The following is a 22,412-nucleotide window of genomic DNA, read 5'->3' on the forward strand; positions in this document are numbered from 1 at the left end:
CCAGGGGCTGTCGCTGGCTCTGGGCGGCGCCCAGCTGTTCTCATGGACGCCAACGCTTCCCTCCCTGGGCGGTGGCCCTCCTGTTCCGTTCCCAGTCCCCCCTCCCATCCCTGCCTGACACACTAGGACTGGACAACACAGCGAGAGAAGGGGACTCGCTCTGCGGTAAAAGGTAAAAATGACAAAGAGAGGTGGACACACGTCCCCAAGACACGGCAGTTTTTTAATGTGACGGGGCGTCCGCACAGACCCCTCCGACAGGCTGTTACATCGACGTGTCCCTCACACACTCACTCCTGCCACAGATGCTCAGTCTCGGGCGGTGGGATCAGAGCTGCTACTGCCCCTCAGGGCCCCACACCAGGTTCGGGCCAGACGGGAGCCCCCTGCATGGGCCGGGGTCCCCGCCAGGCTGCCTTCATGGTCCAGAAGCCACTCCTTCACGGCCCGCCCGCCCCCGGAGTAGTTGCCCAGGGCGCCGCTGCTGCAGATCACTCGGTGGCACGGGACGAGGATGGGGACCTGGAAGACAGAGGTGGCCCCGTCAGTCTGGGCTGCAGGCCAGGGAGGTCCTGGGCTCCTGAGCAGTGACCTGGGGCTGCCGTGGGGCCCGCCCATGTGCGACCCGGCCTCAGCACCACTCCCCGGTCTCTGGGGTCTCCTCGGGGGCGGGGGAGGGGGTGGGATGCAATCCCCGAGGTGAACGTGCGGCATCCTCCAGCCAATCCCTGTGCCCCGGGACTTGGGAGGGGAGACTTAATTTCATTTGGGGAGAGATTCCTAAAGTGCATTTACAAGATTTAAAATTACATTCCAAGTCATGGGGTGGTGCGTGAAGTTCCCAAACCTTTCTGAGAAGTAACACGGAGCTCACATCCGGGAGGTGCCTTCAAGCCCTGGGCCCCTCCCGCCCACCCTCAGCTCCTCGCTGCCCTTCAGCCTCGCCCGGCCCTTCTCTTGCATTCACTGTGGCGGCCATCGGGGCTGCTGGCGGGGAGCAGGCCGCCCTGTGACACAGTCAGACCCGATGCTCCGGATGCCCCACCCTGCCCTGTGCCCTGTGCCCTGTGCGGAGGCCACCCCCGAGCAGGACAGCATGGCTCCCTGGCACGGGGGAGCCTCACACTCTGATTGCCACGTGCTCCTCCGTGAGCACACAGGGTGGGCCTTGCCAGACCCTGAAGGTGAGGGTTCTCGGGCTGACCACCCCCTTTACTGCCGCTCAGCAGGGAGAAGGTCTGCACCCCGACCTCCACACTCCACCTCCGAAGTTGGCGACACAACGGCCAGCCGCTGGCAGCTCCTGCCTCGGCATCTTTGGAGACCCTTCACGGAGCACGGAGCCCGGGGCACCGGTCCACCTCAGCTCGCTGCACAAGCCCACCTGCCCGAGTGTGGGCTCTGTGGGCCCCGAGCTGGCCCTGGCCCTGGGCCGGCCGCATGGGCCTGGTCCCCATCCTGGACGCGGTCTCATAGGCCACGGGCGAGTGTGCGCTGTGCGCACAGCGGCTCACGTGACATCCTGAGCTCCAGCACGCCAGGCCGGCTGTCACTCTCTGGTCAAATTCAGTCCCTCGCCCGAGCTCATTCACATGGCTGTTTAGGGGCAAAGAAGGATCCTGTCCCGCAGGGTGGAGTCCGACCCTCACCCCCTCACCGGGCCTGGGGGACCGGCCATTCCCAGCACAGGGTAGGAGTCCCATTCCCACGAGAAGTTCGGGTTGCCATGGTAACGCGCGCAGCCTCGGCCTGGGATTTCCTGTTCGGTGCGTTTCACAGTGTGAGAAGCAGCAGCGCGGCCCAGCCCCGCACAAGGCCCACATTCCCGCCTCCTGGAGGGAGCAGACGGCGAAGCCCGGAGCAGCCGCTCGGACTGCGGGTTCTCATCCAGGGCCCCGGCCACCTGGACAACTGCTGGGAGGGCGTGGGCCGATCACATGCAACTCAAGTTTCTGACTGGGAAAGAGGGGGGCGTCTCATTCAGTTTGGCTTTGCCAACTTTTAGGCTCCAGTTCGTCTCTCACCTGAGGGATCTCCCATGTGGCCCTTGCTCGCCTCCCCTGCCCCCAGCAAGCTATGCGGTTATCAGAGTAACAGGAGCCCGGCTAACAGGACGGCCGATGGGAGGACAGTCGGTCATAATGAAGCGATGGCCAGGCTGTGTCGTGCCTGCAGTGACAGGAACAGGTGAGCGGCCCTGGCGATGGGGACGCTGCTCCCGCTCCCGTTAATGCTGGTGGCAGGTTTCACGCCGTTAGAATAACGAAACCTGCTAAGACGTACTGGGGCCCTAAGGACACTGCAAAGGAGCTGGACCCTCCATGCCTCCTCCTTCGACGACTCTGCTGCGTAAGACGTAATTTTTATCAATAACCAAGCAGCTCCTAACATGGCAGCTGCCCTGGAACCTTCACGCTGTGAAATCTAATCTAATTCATCCAACGCGTGAATCCATCACTTACACGGGCGCTTTCTCAAATGCTATAAAACTTCCAAACCCAGAGATTTGTCTCCAACAAAAACAACACGAAGGGGCCTTTCAATCAATAGGGAATCCCTCTGATTCGGGGCCGGCTGATATTTTCTCCAGCTTCGCCTTTGTTCTGCGGGCAGCAGCCCACAGGGGAAGGGCTTGTTTTCACTCGCGGCCTCATCAATACCTAAATCCTGGTGAACAAGTGACACCGAGAAGCTGTAATCAATAGCTCCCTGTGCGTTTTTTTCTTCTGGTCAAATGGTTCAGCCCCACTGACAGCCCTGACACTTAGAACATGATGCTAAATCTTTATCAGCAGCGTCTGGGTGACTGGCAGAGCACGGCTCGGGGTCATTAACGCTCGTGGCAATCTGTGAATAAACTAACTCCTTGGAAGGCGTTTTGTTTAGAAGAAGGTGGGAGACTCTCCGTGCGCCGTATCGATTGCCTTTGAACTGCATTAAGCAAATTCCGTCTGTGGGTGAGCGGTGGTGCTTCGCGGGGGAGGGGGGCAGGCCTCTTCAGTCCAATCTACCAGGAAACGGGCCGGCCTCCGCGCTGGGGCGGGGAGAGCCTTCCGGAGGCTGCCACACCGGCTTCCCCAGGCTAGCGAGTGCCTCCAGGAAGACTCTGGAAAAACCCAAGTGTCTAGGATAGGACGAAACTCCCACCCAGCAAAAAGCAGGCCTTCCCCTGGCAAGGAAGGGCAGTGACGCCAAATGTGTCCGCGCTCCCGCAAGCCTCCCACACTCCCGGCCCATGGCCACCTCCCCCTGGAGCGCTCAGCTGCTCCTTCAGCCTGAACGCAGGCGTGTCCAGGGAGCCAGTCTCCACGACACGCTGTCTGTGTGGGCGCGGCGGAGCCCGCCGTCAGCACCACGGGAGGGACACAGTCCCGTGGGACGTCCACACCAGGCATGTCCAGCCCCGGCCAGCACCTCTTTCTCCCGTGGATCTCAGTCACCTCTTGGATCCCCCGGCCCATTCTAAGGAGGTCTTCATCACTTTACAGAAACCCTGTGAGGACTGTCCAGCTCCTGTCACGCTGATGGGCCACCAGCCACGTACACGGACACGCCTGCGCCCCAGCTGGCGGCCCCGCTCAGGTCCTATAGCTGCTGGCGCCCAGGCAGCCTTGTTGTCAGGTGGGTGAGGTGCCCAATGGGAGGCTCGTGGCCTGCCAGGTCCGGGGTCTCCATCGGCTCGACTTGGGCACGCGGTGGGAGGTCAACACAAGGACTGGGTGGACATCGGAGTCTTAGGCCCCGTGGATCCTACTTTATAAATTTCAGTGGCTGAGGCCATACTTGCGGAGAGACAGTCATGGAGATTAATAGCAGGAGGCAGGCGTCGCGCTGGTTGCACGACAATAAATGTTCCTGGATATTGCCACGAGCGCGATCGCTGGAGCGCCACGGCGTCCCCGCCGCCGCAGAGGCAGGTGAGGGCTCCTCATTTGTATCCGTCGGTTAGAGAGCTGTTTCCACAGCCGGGTGTGGGCGCCGCGTGCCTGTGCGCACCTGGGGCACCCACCCGGCATCAGGGAGGGAGACGGAGAGAGCAGCTCAGCATGGGGCCCGGGCAGCAGGAACCTGGCCGGAACATGGTGGGGATGGGGAAGGGAGCATCCCGCAGAGGGCCCTGTCTGCAGGGACGCAGGAAGCAGTGCAGAAACCCCGTTAGCTTCCGATGTTCCTCTTGCCGCAACACCACAGGGTCCAGGAGCCTTTTTAGCTAGAGCAACGGTTCTCAACCTGTGGGTCGTGACCCCTTTGGTGGTCGAATGACCCTTTCACAGGGGTTGCCTAAGACCATCCTGCGTATCAGATATTTACATGACGACTCATAACAGTAGCAACATGACAGTTATGAAGTAGCAACGAAAGTAATTTTATGGTTGGGTCACAACATGAGGAACTGTATTTAAAGGGCCAGAAGGTTGAGAACCACTGGTCTAGAGCAACATTGAACCAGTCACCACCCAGCAGAGGATGGGGACCTCCCAAAGGGAAGATGCACTGAAGCTTTACTGGCAAACGCAACAACCATATTCCCAAACTTAACTCGGAATCATGCCGTAGGCTCCACAGACATGCGGCCCTCTGCGTGGCGAGACGCACCCTACGATAGGCCGCACCGGCAATGACAGACAGCGGTGCACACAGCGCCCTTGTCACGGAGAGCTCCGGACACGGAGACACGGGACACACGGGAGGGGATGCGGTGCGCCACCCGCGTCACGCTGCTCCGGAAGACTCGGCACTTTCGTGTGGCGAGACCTCGTGCAGGGTGGATGCACGTTAAGACAGTGCCACCCTCTGCGAACCGCCAGGCGATGCTTCTCAAAGATCAACAAGGCCGTTTTGTGCGAGAGGCTATGTAATTGCCACCTCCCAGACGCCGGCTCTGCCCCCGGGGCGGCCACGAGCCAGCGGAGGGTGCAGCCGGCTGTGGCGTGCGGACGCCGGCCTGTCCCCTGTGAGCAGGGAGGAAAATCGTTTTGAAAATAGACAGCAAAGCCACACAGTGTTTCAGAAAGTGGGTCTGATTCAGTAATTTCCCATCCCGCGACTCAGGGATGCTATTCGCTCTGCCCGATCGGATGGCATTCTTCTGTCGTATCAGGGACGTCCCCGTGGTGGCAGGGAGAAGCCGCTGCCGATGGGACAGCGTGTCCTGCGGTCCTGCAGAGGCGAGGAGGGAGGGCACCTTCCAGGGCCTCACACGGTCGAGCGGGGTCTCCGAAGGCCTGAGCCATCAGGCAGGCGGCGAGCCCATCCTGCCCACACCCAGGCCCACGTCACGGCCTCTCCCCTTCCTGTGACCAGACAGCCTCTGGCCCGCCTGTGACCTGATGGGAACCAGAGGTGCCCTCTGTCCTTCTGGGCCCGGCAGGCATAGCCACTGGCACCGCGGCCCCATCCTCTGGAGAAGACGGCTTCACCACGTGTCTGTGAGCCTTGCCCTCGGCCAAAACCGCCGTCAGACACACCGGAGGGACAGGCAATGAGGGAATTCGGGGCAGCCACGCCCAGATCCAGCCAGGAGCCCAGGTCAGAGCTTAGCCAGCCCTGGTGGTCAGGCCCAGGAGGGCTGCACCTTGTAACAGGGATGCCCTGGGGGGCTGGACCCGGCACATGAACCTTCTAGAATGTGAGAAACTGGAGGGGCCTTTCACTCTGCTTTGTCTCCTGCTGGAACCGGCTCCCGGGAGAGGTGGCTACACTGGCACCCAGGACACCCCGCTGTCGAATGAATGAAGGGATGTCTGCTCGCCCCTTCGCCAGGCCCCACCCCCATGTGCTCCCGTGGCAGGGCTCCCATGGGTCTAACACACCAAGGAAGGGGCTTTCAGAGGCGAGCGGGATGCTCCTTCACCACCTTCCCCCCAAACAGGGGGTCCCAACCCACATCTCTTCCAAGGCCCCCATCACAGAAGCTTCCTGTCCCCCCCGCTGCAGCACAGGCTTCTGGGAAACATGCTCACATCAAATGCCACGGCCCCAGAGTGGTGCCCAGGCCCACCCGCCAGCCCGTCTCCGAGGTCACCCCGACTTACAGGATTGCTTCGCATCGCTCCGCCCACCGCCCGTGCGGCCTTGGGGTTGCCGGCCAGCGCCGCTAATTGCTGGTAAGAAACCACTTCTCCGAACTTCACGGCCTTCAGCAGCTTCCATAACACCCGTCCGGTGAATGAGTCTAGAAGGGGATGCAGAGTGACGTTATCTGGACAATCGGCTCCCACAGCTCTGATGCACACAGCTGCCAGTCCCAAGCAGAAAGGCATCGACACAAACAGAGGCGCTTTGCCACTAAAGCACGGCCTCCACGGGCTCCTGCACAGGGAACCTGCGTGAGGCGGGCACAGAGTGGCGGCTCCTTCCAGGGGCCCTGGGCCACGCACCCCCGACGGGCGGCCTCTTCCGTCTTCCCCGGTCCTGCCTGATGCTCTCTCGGTCCACGGGCCTCTATAAATCAGCACGCGGTCCAGCCCCTACGCACAGAGGGCCCCGCCTGCCCAGCCACCTCGAGAAATCCTTCGCGCTGCTGGTTCACTTCCCACCCCAGCCAAGACCCAGGAGGAAAGAGGAGCCTGGCCCGGCTGGGCGGTCATGCTGGCGCCCGCATTCGGCAGCGAGCCGACTCTATGCCAAACCGCAGACCCCGGTCGGCAGCGACCTTGCTACAGGCATCTGCAGTGAGCAGGGCTGCAGATAAAAGAACGTGATTTTGGCTTTAACCACAGCGCTCCCCACGTGCTGAGGACGAACAGGTGAACAGGAGCGCGCTCTCTCCCGACCCCTGGTGTTAGAGCAGTTGTTTTCAACCTTGGCTGCATGGTAGAATCACCTGGGAATCCTTTTAAAATCCTGATTTCTGGGCCTCATTCCTCCGGAAAATCAGGAGTTTAAAAAGATTCCCAGGTGATTCTAATGTGCAGCCAAGGTTGAGAACCACTGTGTTAGAGCGTCTCTGGTGCAGGGTTTGCAGGAGGAAGCCCGGGGCTGAGAAGGAGGCCAGTCTGGATGATGCCTATTGTCTTTCTGCAGGGGACGCCGGCTCGGAGGGCCGGGCACAGCTGGGAGGGCTGGACACGGCTCAGAGGGCTGGGCATGGCTGAGAGGGCTGGACACGGCTCGGAGGACTGGACATGGCTGGAAGAGCTGGACACGGCTGGGAGGGCAGGACACGGCTGGGAGGGCTGGACACGGCTGGGAGGGCTGGACACAGGGGGAGCTGCATCCCTGCAGTGGGGCACTGAGCCCTGTGTGGCAGGAGGTCCCCATGGCACCAACCAAGGGGAGGATTCGCTGGGAGGAGTGGTGTCCCAACGTGCCCGTGACGGCACTAATTACACTCCGTGCCAAGCTGGCAAAGTGCAACTTGGTTCTAAAAGAAAACACACCCGTACATGTACGTTAAATAATAAAAATCACTTCTTAAATGAAGGGAAGGGTAATCACGTCACCGGGAAAAAAAAAATCTGTTTGGTCTTTATTATAACATTAAGCAAATTAAACATCAGCATAATCCAGGTGATACGAGAAAAGGGTCATCAAAGAAATTAACTTTGTTGTTCATTAATTTACACGGATTAGGCGAGGGCAAAAGATAGCAAGTGTGCTCCAGTTTCTTATGATATAATTTCAAACTGTACACCATTTGTGGCAGGAGGGTGACTTTGGGGTTAATCAGACTGATTTGTCCTTTTAATTGCTTTCTATTCAAAGAAAATTCATTAGATAATGTTCTCTTCAAAATTCATGAATCAATTTAACTGAAGAAACCACATTAACAGCTTGGGGTTCATTAGCACAGGCCGTGTGGAGGGCCGGCGGCTGGGCGCGTTTCCTTAGGCAACGGCCCTGTTTACTGGGACTTCTTCAGAAGGGGGTTTGAAACCAACTGCTCATCCCTGTGACTGTGGCTGCTGTTGTCGCCCTGACTTGACAAACATGGAGGACGAGGCGGAGGCAGCCCGGCCATGGTAACCTGCGGAGGAGAGATTCTGGGGCAGCCCCGGGCAGGGCGGAGGGCGTGGCCCCTGCCTCCGAGCACAGGGCGGCCGGCTTCTGTTTGTGCATCTGACTCGGGGAGAGGGTGCACCCGGGTTTCCCAGAACAGCCCGGAACTTCCAGAACCTGCTGAAATGGGAGGAGAGGTGTGTGTGCCAGGTCTGCTGCAGCCTGGCCCCGGCCGGGTGGGTCGGTGCTGGAGCAACATCCCGGCACCAAAAGGCTGCGGGTCCGATTCACAGTCAGGGCACATACCTCGGTTGTGGGTTCGATCCCTGGTCAAGGTAACCAATCAATGTTGGGTTTTTTCCCTCTCTCTCTTGCTCCCTTCCTCGCTCTAAACATAACCTCCTTGGGTGAGGATTAAAAAGAAATAAGAAGCCCAGGGCAGCACCGAGCAGTCGGGGGGCCGGGCTCCTCTCCAGCGTCCTCAGGGCGCCAGCCCCGCCGCATCCCCGCCGCGTCACAGAGCGCCTTCCTTCCCAGGGTAAAAGCGTCGCATCATAAAACAATGACGCAGCCACATCAGAGCAGAGAGTTTCCCCAACATTTCCAGCTTTGTTGTCCATGGCAGACCGTTTCTCACCCTGTCCATACCAGGCAATGTTTTAGGAAAAAAAGCTCAAAGAAGGCAACGCTCAGCAATCGAGCACATCTTTTTAGAAATGTATCTCGAAACTCAATTCCCCCTGCAGGGAGCAAATGCACTGATTAGTGTAGGCGGCTCTCCGCGTCGGTGCCGTGAACGCCAACCTGTGCCGAAGCAGATGCTGCAGCTGAGCCCGCTCTGGAGGACGGGCCAACACTTTCGGCTGTTAAATATCCTTCCATAATGGATAAAAGCTGCTCACAAAAACTCACACACAGGTACTTTCCTGAGCTCGAGGAGACCATATAAATCCTTCGGTGGCCAAAGGGACACCGTGAAATAGGATTCTTTTCTCTCCCACAGGGTCCCCCAGAGAGCAGGCCGGGAACTCCGGGCTGTGTGGAGTGAAGTTCCTTCCTTCATCCTCTCTTCCTCGTCCTTCTGTGGCCTGTTCTGGGGTCCGGCTTCATGTTTGAGCTGTGGGGTCAAGAGCACCCTGACCCAGACGACGTGGCCATTTTCATATCGTTTGGGCGCCTACTTACAACATACCCTCTGTGACCACCCAGCCCTGCAAACATTGTTTCCTAAGTTCGCTCTCTGTCTGGATTTTGCACCATCAGCCAGGAGGTGGTGACGCAGTTTCCCAACGCTGGCCATGGAGAGACCTTGTCCTGTATCGTGGACACCACCGATCATGTGAGCTCTTTTTGTGCCACATGCAGGAGTGGACGTCGGGCAGCCTGCACTCACACATTTGGGCTGACCCAGCCTAGCCCGGCTCTGATGAGAGAGGCCTGTGGACACCACACACGAGAGGTCGGGCAGGAGAGGCCAGAGGTGCCAGCCAGGGGCCCAGGCAGACAGGAAACCTCTACTCACCTGGGAAAAGAGAACCAACCAATACCAAGACTGAGATGACACAGAAGCTGGAATCACCTGACAATGTTTGCCCCAGGTTTTTGAGGCACAACTGACAAAACTGCAGGCTATTAAAGTGTATAGCATGATGACTTGATATACATCATCTGACCACTTTAAAGGATCTGGAAGAGAAATGCTGCGAGAAGGGAAGAGACCCCTAAAACAAACAAACAAAACAAACAAACAAAAGACACAGCATTTCAAAGAAACATAGTTATAAAGAAGAATCAAATGGAAATTTTAGCACTGAAAACTACAACAACTACAATGTTAAAACTGCACTGCATGGGCTTAATAACAGAATAGAGACGCCAGAGGAGAGAGCCAATGAAACTGAAGACAAGTCAACAGGAATGATCCGATATAAAATACACAGAAGCAAATGTTAAAAACAAACAAAAGCCCTCCCAATGAGCCTGAGGACATGTGGGCCAAAGCCAAAAGGTCTAACATTTAAATTATTAGAGTTCCAAAGAAGAGGAAAATGAGTGTGATGTAGAAAAAAAAAATAGTAAAAAATTTCCAAAGTTGGCTAGAGGTATATAACTACAAATGTAAGAAGCCTAGCAAACTGCAAACAGGGCTCACCCAAAGAAATCCTATCCTAGATATATCCAGATCAAGCTGCTGAAATCTAAACACAAAGAAAAATACCTGAAACAACCAGAGAAAAATGCTGCACTCTTTTTAGGGGAACAATGATTTGAATGACAGCAGAATTCTCGTTAGAAGCCATGGAAGCCAGAGGAAGTGAAAAAGAACTTCAAAGTGCTAGGAGGAAAATCTAGCAACTCAGAATTCTATGTCCAGTTGAAAAAATCCTTCAAGAATGAAGTTAGAATAATGACATTTTTAGGTAAAAACAAAGATAATGTATTTCTAAGCAGATCTGAGCTAAAGGAATTGCTAAAGTGAGAAGGGAAATGATACTGGAGGGAAGCTTGGAACATCTATATATAAAAGCCTAAGTGACCTTTATGACCAGTCGACTGGTCACTATGACATGCACTGACCACCAGAGGGCAGATGCTCAATGCAGGAGCTGCCCCCTGGTGGTCAGTGAGCTCCCACGGCCAACCTCCAGTGGCCGGCCAACCTCCCGTGGTTTCTCCCCCTGGCAGGCAGGCCCCAATCAGGATTGGGCGAGATGGCCCCAATCGCTTGCCAGGCCAAGGGACCCCACCCGTGCAGGAATTCGTGCACAGGCCTCTAGTTAGAAATAAAGGCAGAACAAATGAAATGGAATCTCCTGTTGCAATCTTTGAAATATGTATGATGACTGAAAGCAAAACCATGACATTATCAGATAAGATTTTTAGTTTTTCAGTGTGTATAGATGTAAAATATATGCCACTATAACAGCAAGGGGGAGGGGGTTCAAGGATCTTTATGGTGGAAAGGTTTCTACATTCTACTATAAGGTGGTAAAATATTGATTCCAATTAGACTGTAAAAATCAGTATGTAATACCTAGAGCAACCACTAGAAAAACCATAAAAAGAGATAACTATAGAAAAAAAACTAACAGGTAAATTAAAATAAAATACGAAAAATGTGTTAAAATAGCCCACAGGAAGGATAGAAAGGGGGAAGAGAAATGAAAACCAGGAAAAAGACAGAAAACAAATGAAATGTTACCTAATAATAAAAATAAAATGTAATAAGATAAATAATAAAATGAAATAAATGTTATTATGTTTATACCTAAATTCAAGCATATAAATAATTACATTAAATGTAAATGGTCTAATTACACCAATGAAAACTTAAATGAATGAAAAAAGAACCCAAGTATGTGCATTCTAAAAAAACTTTCAAATAATAGACATAGGTGGGTTAAAAGTAAAAGAATGGATAAAAATATACCATTTAAACAATAATCTTAAAAAGTATCAGACAAAGTAGAGTTAAGAGGAAAGAAAATTTCCAGGGTAAAAAGGAATAATACATAGCCCTAGCCAGTTTGGCTTAGTGGATAGAGCGTTGGCCTGCAGACTGAAGGGTCCTGGGTTTGATTCTGATCAAGGGCACATGCCAGGATTGCAGGCTCAATCCCCACTAGGGGGCACACAGGAGGCAGCTGATCAATGATTCTCTCTCATCATTGATGTTGCTATCTCTCTCTCCCACTCTGAAATCAATAAAAAAATATATTTATAAAAAGGAATAATCCATATTGATGAAAGAAACCGCCCACAAAGATGACTTATCAACTGCAAATTTTTGTGTACCTAACAACAGAATTTCAAATACATAAAGTAAAAATGGACAAAAACTGGGAGGAGAATTAGACAAATCCATAATTATACTTGGAGACGTCAATACTTCTCTCTCGGTAACTGACAGAAGTAGTTGACAGGAAATCAAGGACGTAGAAGTAATAAGCACTACCAACCACCTGGTTCTACCTGGCATTTATCGGGCCCTCCTCCCAGGAACGACAGAATATATGTTCTTTTCAAATGCGCACGGAACGCTGACCATGACATACCATATTCTGGCTATAAAACAAACTTCAACAAATTTAAAGTAACTGAAACCATACAAGTTATATTCTCTCATGATAATGAAATCAGACGGAACATTAATAAAAAAGATAAAATCTCTCAACATTTGGATAGTGGATAAGCCACGGCTAACTGATCCACGGGTCACAGAGGAAGCCTTAGGGCAGTAAAACCACACACGGAGCTGGAGGGAAACCGAGAACCCGCATTTCACAATGTATGAGACACAACCAGAGCCATGTTAGAGGGAAAGGGATAGCATTAAATGCATATTTGAGAAAAGACATGAATAATTTGAGCTTCCAACTTAAGAACCAGAAAAAAAGAGCAAAATAAAACCAAATCGAGAAGAAGGAAGTAAATAAAGGTAATGGCAGAAATCAATGAAATTGAAACCAGAACAGTAAGAGTGAAATCCGTGAAGCCAACATGGGGTTCTTTGAAAAGATCAATAACATTGATAAATCTCTAGCAAGACTGATAAAGATAAAGAACAAATATGTTGCTACTGACCTCACAGACATTAAACGGATAATAAAGGATTCCTACAAATAAGTATGCATAATATTCAACAACAGAAGTGAAACAGACCAATGTATCAAACACTACAAACTACCAAAACTCATCCAACATGAAACAGATAACTGGAATGGTTCTGTAACTACCAAGGACTCAAATTCATAGTTTCAAATCTGAAATCACTAGGGCCAGATAACGTCACCAGTAAAGTTTTATCAAACATTTAAAGAAGAAGAAACATCCATTCAGCATTATCTTTTCCTGAAAACAGAAGAGGATGCATGTCCCAAGGCATTTTAAGAGGCTACAATGACTCCAATATCAAAACCAGAAAAAGACAGAAACCAGGTACAGATTAATATCTCCCATGGGCACAGATGTAAAAATTCTCAACGAAGTACTGGCAAATCAAACCCAACATATATATATATGAATAAGACACCAAAATTAAGTGGATTTTGTCCCAGGAATGGAATGCCAGGCTCTCCAATGTGTGAAAAGGGAATCTCTCTATAAAGCGACAGAGATCAAGACCGTGTGCACTGGTGAAAGAACAGATACTTAGCTCAGTGGAACAGAACAGAAACAGACCCACACAAATCCAGGAGCAAAGGCCATTTAGTGGAAAAGGATGGTCTTTCAACAAATGGCGCTCGAACAACTGGGCAGCCATGAGCAAAAAAAAAAAAAAAAAAAAAAAAGCATGCATCCCTCGGGAAGGTGGGGCCTCAGGCAGGTCCCCCTCTGCGCATCACCCCTCAGCACTGGCCACGAAGTTCACAACCGGGCAGTCTCCCCGCCACCTGTCCCGCCCACCAGTCTCCTGGTCGAATGGGGGACAGGCAGGAGGGTGCCATGCGCGGGCCTGTGAAAGCGCTTCGCCCTGTAGGGGCCACGCACATCCAAGCGCAGGCATCCACGAGGCTGGCAAAAACGTAAGATAATGTCACACTGTCCTTACATGTGTTTGGTCTTGGAAAATAGTTACTTTGCTATAAATAACTGTTTATAGTAGTGTTGCTTTAAAATAAAGACACTTAAAAAATCCCCCGTTTACTTTCTAACATGGTACATGTAGGGAGATACAGCCCTCATGACCCAAAGCTCTTCGGGGTCCTCGACAATTCGGGGGGCCCCAGGGATCTCCAGGCTGCGCGGGGCTCTGAGCTCGGGATGAGGAGCGCCCGGAGGCTCTGTCTGGTCTGGGCTCACGGAGCAGAGTCCTGGGGCTCATCTCGAAGACTCATCTCGCAGAAGCACTGGACCATTCGCCGAGGGAAATGAGCCCCTGCCGTGCGGGCGCTGCCACCGCCGCCTGGTGAGGCTATCAGGTGAGGGAGGTGCAACCTCCGCAAGCCGCACCTGGCGCCTTCCTGCTCACCTTCCCCGTAATTAGAGTGCCCGGCACTTATTTAACAAAAGAATTATGCCGAAGACTTTGAGCTCGAACTTAAGGAAGCCTTCAGAGAAATGATTAAACTGTGAATGTCCTGGTATGAATGTGAATAATTATCCATTAACGCTGCTACCATTCAAATAATTGTCATTCTGCTCAAAGCGGAATAACTGGCTTCTGAACAGGTGTTAACGGTTTCGGAACAATATGAGACAGAGATAGAGATAGAGATAGAGATAGACATAGAGATAGAGATAGAGACAGAGACAGAGACAGAGATAGAGACAGAGACAGAGACAGAGATGGCCTACAAATGCCGAGAGGTTGGGTGGGAGGGAGTGTGGGTGTCACACCTCATACAGGGTGGCGTCGGGAAAAGGAGTCGGGATCAAGCGTAAGGTCCCCATCCAGGCCCTTTGCCGTCCCCACCCCTGTGGACTCCATATCCGCGGGCCCTCCGTTGGGGGTCCTGCTGGCTCCGCTCTCCTTACAGATACGCCAGCTCCTGGCCAGGGCGCTGTGATCAGAGGCAACCAACCCCACGCCGAGCACAGGACCAAGTTCCCGCCGCAACACAACCCCGGGATCCAAACACCAGAAAGAGAGAAGGTCGTATTTAAAATGACAGTGTTACCAACGCAGGCAAGACAGTGTGCCTCCATCCTGCCAGGCAGCCACCGCAAGGTGACGGCACACATCCAACCAGCCTTCCTGGCGGCTTCGGTCACACGGCAGAGACGTGACCCTTCGCTAGTGGTTTCAGAGCAGATCACGCTAAATACCAGGGGTGGTCAGAAGTGTGCTAACGTGCCAGCAGTCCCCGCGTGCAGACACTGCCCCTCTCCTGACCGGCAGGAACTCCCATGCATCCCGACAGAAACTTCCAGAAGCCTCCTGCGAGCCCTCACGGGCACCCAGGAGGAGGAGAGAAGCTGCGCCAGGTTTCTCTCGGCTCCTGTGTCTGAAAACAAGCCTGTTCCTCACCCTGGGCAGGTGCCCCCGGGCCGGCCCGCGGAGGGACGCTCCCGTCCGCCTTGTTGACTTGATTTCTGGGAAAAATGACAAATCTAACGGGGCGGGTGCTCTGACCCAGGCCCACCCGTGCGGCCTCTGGGCTTGCCTGAGAGCCCGAGGTCTGTTCCATAATTTTAGGTAACGTCTGAGGACCCACCCACCGGAAGAGAGCGCAGCTTTAATCTCCTGGTGAACGGTTCCCGCCGTCGGACGGGGATCACACCGTGCAGGAGGCACACCACTCCTGACAGAGCTGTCAGAAGGACAGGCGGAAGGAACCTGGCGAGCTTTAATTTCTCTGCAGAGGAATGAGGGGCTCTTTGGGGATTAATCTCAGCAGCAACAGAGCCTGTGCCGCAGGCAGCGGAGGAATTCAGAGGGAGTGGTGGTGGGCTCCGAGTGGGACCCGGCTCCGCGTGTGCAGCTGACTTTGGTTCTCACCCATTCAAATGAGGCCGGGCTGCCCAGGTGTGGGCCAAGGCGGTCCCCAACAACAGGTCCCACTTGTGCCCTCGGCAGGGGGACGCAGAGGGGAGGGGCGCCCGGCCAGGGCACCCCCCGGACAAGCTCCGAGTAGGAAGGGACACGGTGGGCCGGGGTGTTACCCAGCCAGGGGTCAGGTCCCTTCCCTCCTCGCAGGGACCAGGGCAGAAGTGCAGACAGGGGCAGCCGCGGGCCACCCCCCAGGCAGCAGGCTCAGGAAACGGCCGGGTGCTTCTGCAGAGAGGGGCAGGGTGCAGAGGTGACCCAGGGCTGAGGCTCGGGGAGGTGGCCCGGCGAAGGGCACTGCGACGTGTGGAACCCGGAAATGCCGTCCTAGCAGCACTGAGGGGTGGGCAGGGGAGGGACGCGAGGGCATCAAGCCCAGAGGCCACCTGCACTTGGGTGTTCGTTCGGGAAGTCTCCAGGGAGCCCTGGCTCGTGAAGGGCCCTGGGGCCCTGGAGATGCAGCAGCAGGGGAGGCGGCGTTGAGTCCTGCGTCCACCCAGCATCCCGGCCGAAGGTTCTGTGCTTCCCCTCGGGGGTCTCACTCACCCCCAAGAACGACCTTCAAAAGCATCCTTATCCACAGGGTGCACTTTCCACCCTCCTTGTAGAATGAAGAAGGAACAGCAGCTGCGCTGCCAGCACCTCACTAAGAAACACAAGGCACGCCTTCCCACGCGCGCCCAGAGCCCTGGCTGGCCCGTCACCCCACCCTTAGGTGTCTAGTCTGCAGAGCAAGGACATGCTTAGAAGACGGCCTGGAGCCAGGGTGGTTGAATTGGTCAGGGTACAGGCAATAACATGCGTCCCTGGTGCTAGAAAGGCCACGGCTACGCTTCACAAGACTCCCACAGGGGTCAAGGCCACGGATGTGTCTCCTGCAGCCCCGTGCGCCGCGAACAGGTACCCCATCGTCTCTGTATTCTCCTCCCGGCCCGGGCGCTGCCACTAGAATTCGCTCTGTCCACAGTGTGCACAGCCACCAAGAAGGCCTCCCAGAGCCGGCGACGCAGGAGCAGAGGCAGGAGCAGAGGCAGGAGCAGGCACTGGTGTTCCGGAGCAGACTCGGGAAGAGGGAGGGACGCCGTGGGCCCGGGAGGCTACGCGGGGTTGGTGTCCAGCAGAACCGAGGCAGGCAGAGGCCCCGCCTGCCCCCCCAGCTCCAGGGGACTCTCCCCAGAGACTCTCCCCGCACATGCTCACCCCCTGCCGTGGTTCTGTGCGGCCTGCCCACGCGGCCCGTGCTTAGACCTTCATGTCCCAGAAGTCCTTTGATGTGGCTGTTACTGTGGCCTAGACCTTGACAGTGAGTGGGCAGAGAAGTGACAGGTAGAAAGATCTTTGTTCTAATGACAAGGCGACTTGGCTCCGTTCCTTAGTTTCCCGTGAGACAAACTGCCCACCGAGGAGCGCTCTCCCTGCAGAGCTGTGGCTGCAGCAGCGCCGTGCCCAGCCCTGCACACGAGGGCACGCGGGGACCATGTCCTTGGTGCCTTCCGCTGGATGCCATGGACAGCACTTGAGAGTAAGGGCCCGAGTCCTCCCTGAGCTGATGGGCAGAGCGGTGCCCGGGCCACTTGCCCTCGCGGGGACTCGGGGGAAAACGCTCCCCTTGGTGAAGGTGGCAGCCCCTTCTAGGGCTGGGTGTTTGGTGGCCTCAGCTCACCCTCATGCTGACATCGTTATCACCATCCCCACGTCACAGATGGCGACTCAGAGGCCTCGAAAGGCTGTTCTGGGCTGAACCGTAACCCCCCCTCCCCCAATTCAAATGCTGAAGTCCTCACCCGCAGCACCTCAGAAGTGATAGGAACTTTAAACAGGCCACTGAGTTGAGACCTGCCTCTGGTCTGACTGGTGTCCCTATGAGAGGAGGAGATGAGGACAGAGACCCAGGGGATCTGTGCAGAGGGACGGCCACGTGAGAGGTGTCCATCTCCAGCCCAAGCAGAAGGGCTCAGAGGAAACAGACTTGGTCCTGGACTCTCAGCCTCCAGAGCTGAGAGGGAAGCCGCCAGGCTGGGCTGCTTGTCACTGCGGCCACCGCGCTGGCTGAGACACAGGCTGAGAGTGCTTCCCGAGGCTGCGCAGGCAGGCAGAGGGGGCGCAGGCTCCCACACGCCACGCAAAGGCTTTCACAGACCATCCCCCAGGCTCCACGCCACCTGACAGCCCCGACACAAAGGCAACGTCCCTCCTGGCGATGGAGGCCTGTGTGCCACGTGGACGAGCCCCCAGACACCTCCAAAGATGATACCCGCTGGGGAAGGGCCCAGGGCGGCATGGAGCAAGCCTAGCTGCCTCCCCGGAAAGCCCTGCAGAACGGGGCTGGGTCCAGGTCCCTCCTGAGAACCACAGCTGCTTAGAACACTCAGGTCTGCTGTTCTGGCGCCGAGCGAAGATCTGCCCTTGACAACCTGGGGCCAGGGGGTGCGGGCTCCCCTGGCTCCCCTGGGAGGCGGCCGCGTTTCCGGGCCACACACTGGCACGGGCTGCTGCGCTGCACAGCGCTGCCCACCAAACCACAGGTCAGAGTGACAGCTCCCTGAGCACCTTCAGCAGGAGGAGCAGACCGATGACAGCCTCGTGGCTCCAGTCATGCAAATCACACACGCTTCAGGGGCCGAGAAGCCCTGGCCTGAGCACCAAGGTCAAACCAAGGGCAAGTGCCCCTGCTCTGGGCGTCGAGCTATGGTCAGCCTTGGTCAGGGGCTAAGGCAGTGAGTGAGCTTGGTGGCCCTGTCACCATGCATGGCTGTACACAGGAGCATCCAGCGTGCAAGTGAGACTTCTCCGAATTCCCTGCAGGCACACCGCCGGGCCCGCCCTCCACCGACAGCCCTCACACCGACGCTCTTATTAATACAAATGGGGCCGTGAGTAACATTTAAATGCATCAGCTTTAACACAAATGAACAAGACCATCCAATGAAACTTAAAAAATGAATCCTGGCCCTGGCCTGTGTGGCTCAGTTGTTTGGACAGGGTCCCATGCCCCAAACGGTTGCCAGTTCAATGCCCAGTCAGGGCACATGCCTAGGTTGTGGGCTCCATCTCAGGCTGGGGTATGTACAGGAGGCAGGCTGATAGATGTTTCTCTCTCTCCCTCTCCTTTCCTCTCTCTCTCTCAAATCAATAATTAAAAAAAAAACATTAAAAAAATGAATCCTATATTCTAGAAAACAAAACACAGCCAGGGAAGAAAAGAGTCAGGGACCCCCAGCCAGGGGCTACCACGGCGAAACCACGGCGGACTGTGAAGGGCGTGTGGCGCCAGGACGCAGGCTGTGATGGACATCAAAAGGTGTTAATGGTTTCAATATTTATCTGCTGCAGGGAAGCACTCTAAAAAGAAGACAGAAAAAAAAAAATTCTGCTAATGGCTGTGTCTTTGCCATTAAAATGAAAAGCTTAATGCATCTTATAATCAGAGGACAATTTGCAAATCATTAAGAGAAATGTAAAATTCCATTAAAATACAAATCAAGAGACTCTCCCCGGACTAATAATCTTTTTGATATTATTTTGCATTTCACTATTTCTGTTCCAATACCCAGACCCCACCAGCGATCAGGCTCTGAACATGCGACTAACCACAGCCGACTTCTTTAACGAGACACTGAGAGAAGGGTCATCTGCGATTCAGAGCAGGTACTAATGAAGAATTCCATATATTCTGAAATTTAATTAAAACCCCAAAGATTTCAAATTAGATGCAATTTGAAATGCCTGGGGCAGAAATACATGCACTTGCGTGGCGAGGGTACCACACTGAAAGTTGATACCGTAATTGGTCTTGATGTATTTTTGTGTTGCTGGGCTGAAGCACAGAACTCATAACCATATAAAAATTCTCTGTAGATTACCTGCTCATTGAAAATGCCATCACTCAGGTAGTTCTCCACTAAATTACCATGCTGCTAAAATGCACAAAGTGACTCGGAGAGGAGAGCGGCACAGCTGGCCGACGCGCCCTGAGTTATGCATGCGTCAACGTGGCCTTTTTTCTTCGTAAAATATGCTCAGCTGAATATTAAAATATAATTGGCATTCAACCTAAGTAGCTTAAACCATTTTGTTATCTTCTTTTAAAATGATTTGGCTCCTCCACAGTTATTTTCAAGGATGCGACTCACAAACTAATGATACCGTCACATTCAGCTAGATTTGTGCCGTTTTACATTTGCCATAAACAGGAGCCGTCTCAGCAGCCTGCTAGGGCCGCCTTTAATATGAGCTCCTCTTGAACATCAAAGGCCCAGTCCTCGGAAAGAAAGGCGGGGAGGATATGCCATTTATGTTGGTTCTTGCATATCTTATTCTAAAAAGAGAAAGGGATGCAAATTTCCTATGAGAAGTGTAGGTCTTAGCCAAGCAATGAGCCAGTGTCTCAGCTCCATCACCGGGTGAGAACTGTGCTGGGCACGGGCACGGGTACAGGCATGGGCATGGGCATAGCCCAGCCAGGCAGGGATGTGCGTCATTTAAAGAAGCAGGCAATGCAAACCTACCCAGGCCAGGAACGGTCCTCCTCTGTACACAGGATGTATTTTGTGTCACAATGAACAGCGGTGCTCAAGAAAAGAAAAAGTAGTTGTCATAGTAACGGAGATACGGAATAGATTTATGCTTGCCGAGAGGCAGTCCTCACCAGAAATATCATTTCCCAAAATATGATCAATGTTTACTTTAGTATTTGGGAGGGCAGCACGAAAGCAGATCTAAGCTTAAGGGACTGGGTGATGTGTTTAAGGGTTAAAAAGACTTCCCTTTCCCCTACTTCACGCTTCCATGTGCTGGTTCAGAAGGATGTTGTTGGCATTGAAACATCACCCGGTGCCCCAGAGGGCTGAGCCTGTGGCCTGCGGACTCGACCCATGTAGTCATGGCAGCTGCACCCCTGGCCTCAGCCTCACCCCTCCTCCAGGTAAGAGTCTGATTTCTCCATCCCAGCATGTGAAACATGACCTTTAACGGGCATATGCTTGTAAATCTTACATTCTGAGTCCGTTTGAATATAAGGGCAAAAATCGTGTGATAAAGCATTTAAATTAAGTAATTGTTTTCACACTTTTGGCTCCTACAAAGAGTTTCACAGCTTCATTGTCATGAATTTTACATAAATATTCACACATTTAACATATTGATAACTTCGAGTGCATTTCTATGAAATTTTTACTAAAATATTTTCTCTAGAAACCTAGGTCATAGAGAGAATTCTATTTATTATTGCCAGAATGATATCAAAACACATGAACAACGCCCGTGAACTGTGAGCATACAACACTCTGTGACAACAAAAATATCAAACGTTTGCTGTGGAAGCAAGCAGTGCACGCTTGTCTAGTGACTCCGGTGGGAATAAAATTTTTAAAAGCATATTTAAGTGCAAAGTCTGTTTTTACTTTAAAATACAGGCCTGATAGAAAATCCCTATTTTCCAAAGCCCACGTCAAGTGAAAAATGGTGGCAGTGACAATGCGAATTCCATTTCCTCCAGGGCCCCTGCTCCTTGGAGGTGAACTAACCGGAGTCCAGGAGGCAGACACGCAGATGACTGTGGTAAATGCATAATGTGAGCAGGCTGACTTTTATTTTTAATAGGAGCCTTCATTGGTTTGCTGTTTAATTACTGTGCTAGCGGTAACAGTTGTATTTAACGTGGATATTTTCCCATAAAAGCAGCCCTCGTAATCATTTCAATGATAAGTACTGTTTATCGGCAATAGACGCCCCATTCTATCCGACAAGGTCTGAGAGCGGCTAACGCTGTCTTTGTGGCTCCCCTTCGAGCTTGGTTAGGTTATGCAGTGGGACTGCGGCGACCTTGAGTGAAGTTCACTTTTTACCTGATTCATGGAAACCTCAGGGACCGGAGGATCTGACCGCCTCAGGTCTAGGAGGAACGTTCAGGTCAGCAGGCTTCCCCGGAGGCCTTGGTGACCACTGATTACACAGGGACCAGGGATGTTCTTGGGGTCCAGCAGGCTCTGTTCAGCCCCGACCAGCATCTCAGGAGCTGGACCCATCAACCACATTCTCCTTCAGGAGGGGCGTTTTAAGCGCCTGCTCTCTAGGGAAGCGTGAGGCCACAGAGGGGATTATGTGACTAGTCCAAAGCCAGCCCAGCGATCCCCAGGTGGGACCCACACTGATCTGTGAGAAGGGCTCGAATCTAGAACCCGAAGAACCGCGTCCCCTCTGCTGGCCCTGCCGTGGCTCACGGTCTACAGAAGAATCCAGAGCCTCATGTGTCCTAACCCTGGGAACATGGGGTTTTTCTGTCCATGACACAGGCGCCGGGCTGCTCCTGCTGCTGGCCCTGCTCTGACTCCCGGCACCTGGACTTCCCAGCCACACCTGCTCTCGGGCTCTGGACCTGTCTCTCCGTCTGACCTGCCTTTTCGTTTACCGCCCCGAAAAGGCACGCGGCAGCTCCAGGGCTGAAAGAGGCGTTCCAGCAGCTGCCTTCCTCCCGCGGACGTAAGTGCAGTGTCCTTGGCTGGCTCTCAACCCGCCCGGGCACCCCTGCCAGCCCCACCAGCGACATCGCAGCAAGGCCAACGATCCGCACGTCCCCATTTGAGAGGGGGGACCGGTGATGACCTGCCCAGAAGTGGTAAGTGCATCCCTGTTTCAGCCGCTCTCTTCTATGTGAGCTGGTGATGGTCTTAAACTCAGGGGAAAATATCCGCACCAACAGCTGGAAGCACAGCGCTGCCCCTGCTGTGGTCACAGGGGAGGGGGGACTAAAGAGAAAACCCTCCGACCACCAAGACCCCCTGAAGACTAACTCGCTGGAACCACCTGAGGAGCAGCACGGGCTCCAGACATGGACCGAAGGGGGCTCCGCGCCTGAGAGACCCAGGCCTGGCTGGCTGGCTGGCTGTTTCCAGGACGTGAGGGACAGCCAGGGACAGAGGAGCTGGCCGGGTGGCCGAGGGTGTAGGGGCTGGAGGACAGACCTGCTTGGCACCCAAGTGGG

At 54.1% G+C, this 22,412-nt stretch overlaps 1 protein-coding gene across 1 annotated transcript in view; it reads right to left on the reverse strand.

The window, feature by feature from the left end:
• Positions 1-203: 203 nt before the first annotated feature.
• The window catches only part of MGMT (O-6-methylguanine-DNA methyltransferase), a 156,283-nt gene continuing 134,074 nt past the window's right edge, over positions 204-22,412 (reverse strand). The window contains exons 4-5 of the mRNA XM_081105395.1: positions 6,036-6,175; positions 204-522 (exon numbers count right to left, since the gene is read on the reverse strand). Coding sequence (XP_080961521.1) covers positions 310-522; positions 6,036-6,175 — 353 coding nt within the window. The 3' untranslated portion in view covers positions 204-309. The remainder of the gene's footprint in view (positions 523-6,035; positions 6,176-22,412) is intronic.

The sequence above is a fragment of the Myotis nattereri genome (genome assembly GCF_964212035.1).
Source record: "Myotis nattereri genome assembly, chromosome: 13".
In the NCBI taxonomy this organism is placed as follows: Eukaryota; Metazoa; Chordata; class Mammalia; order Chiroptera; family Vespertilionidae; genus Myotis; species Myotis nattereri.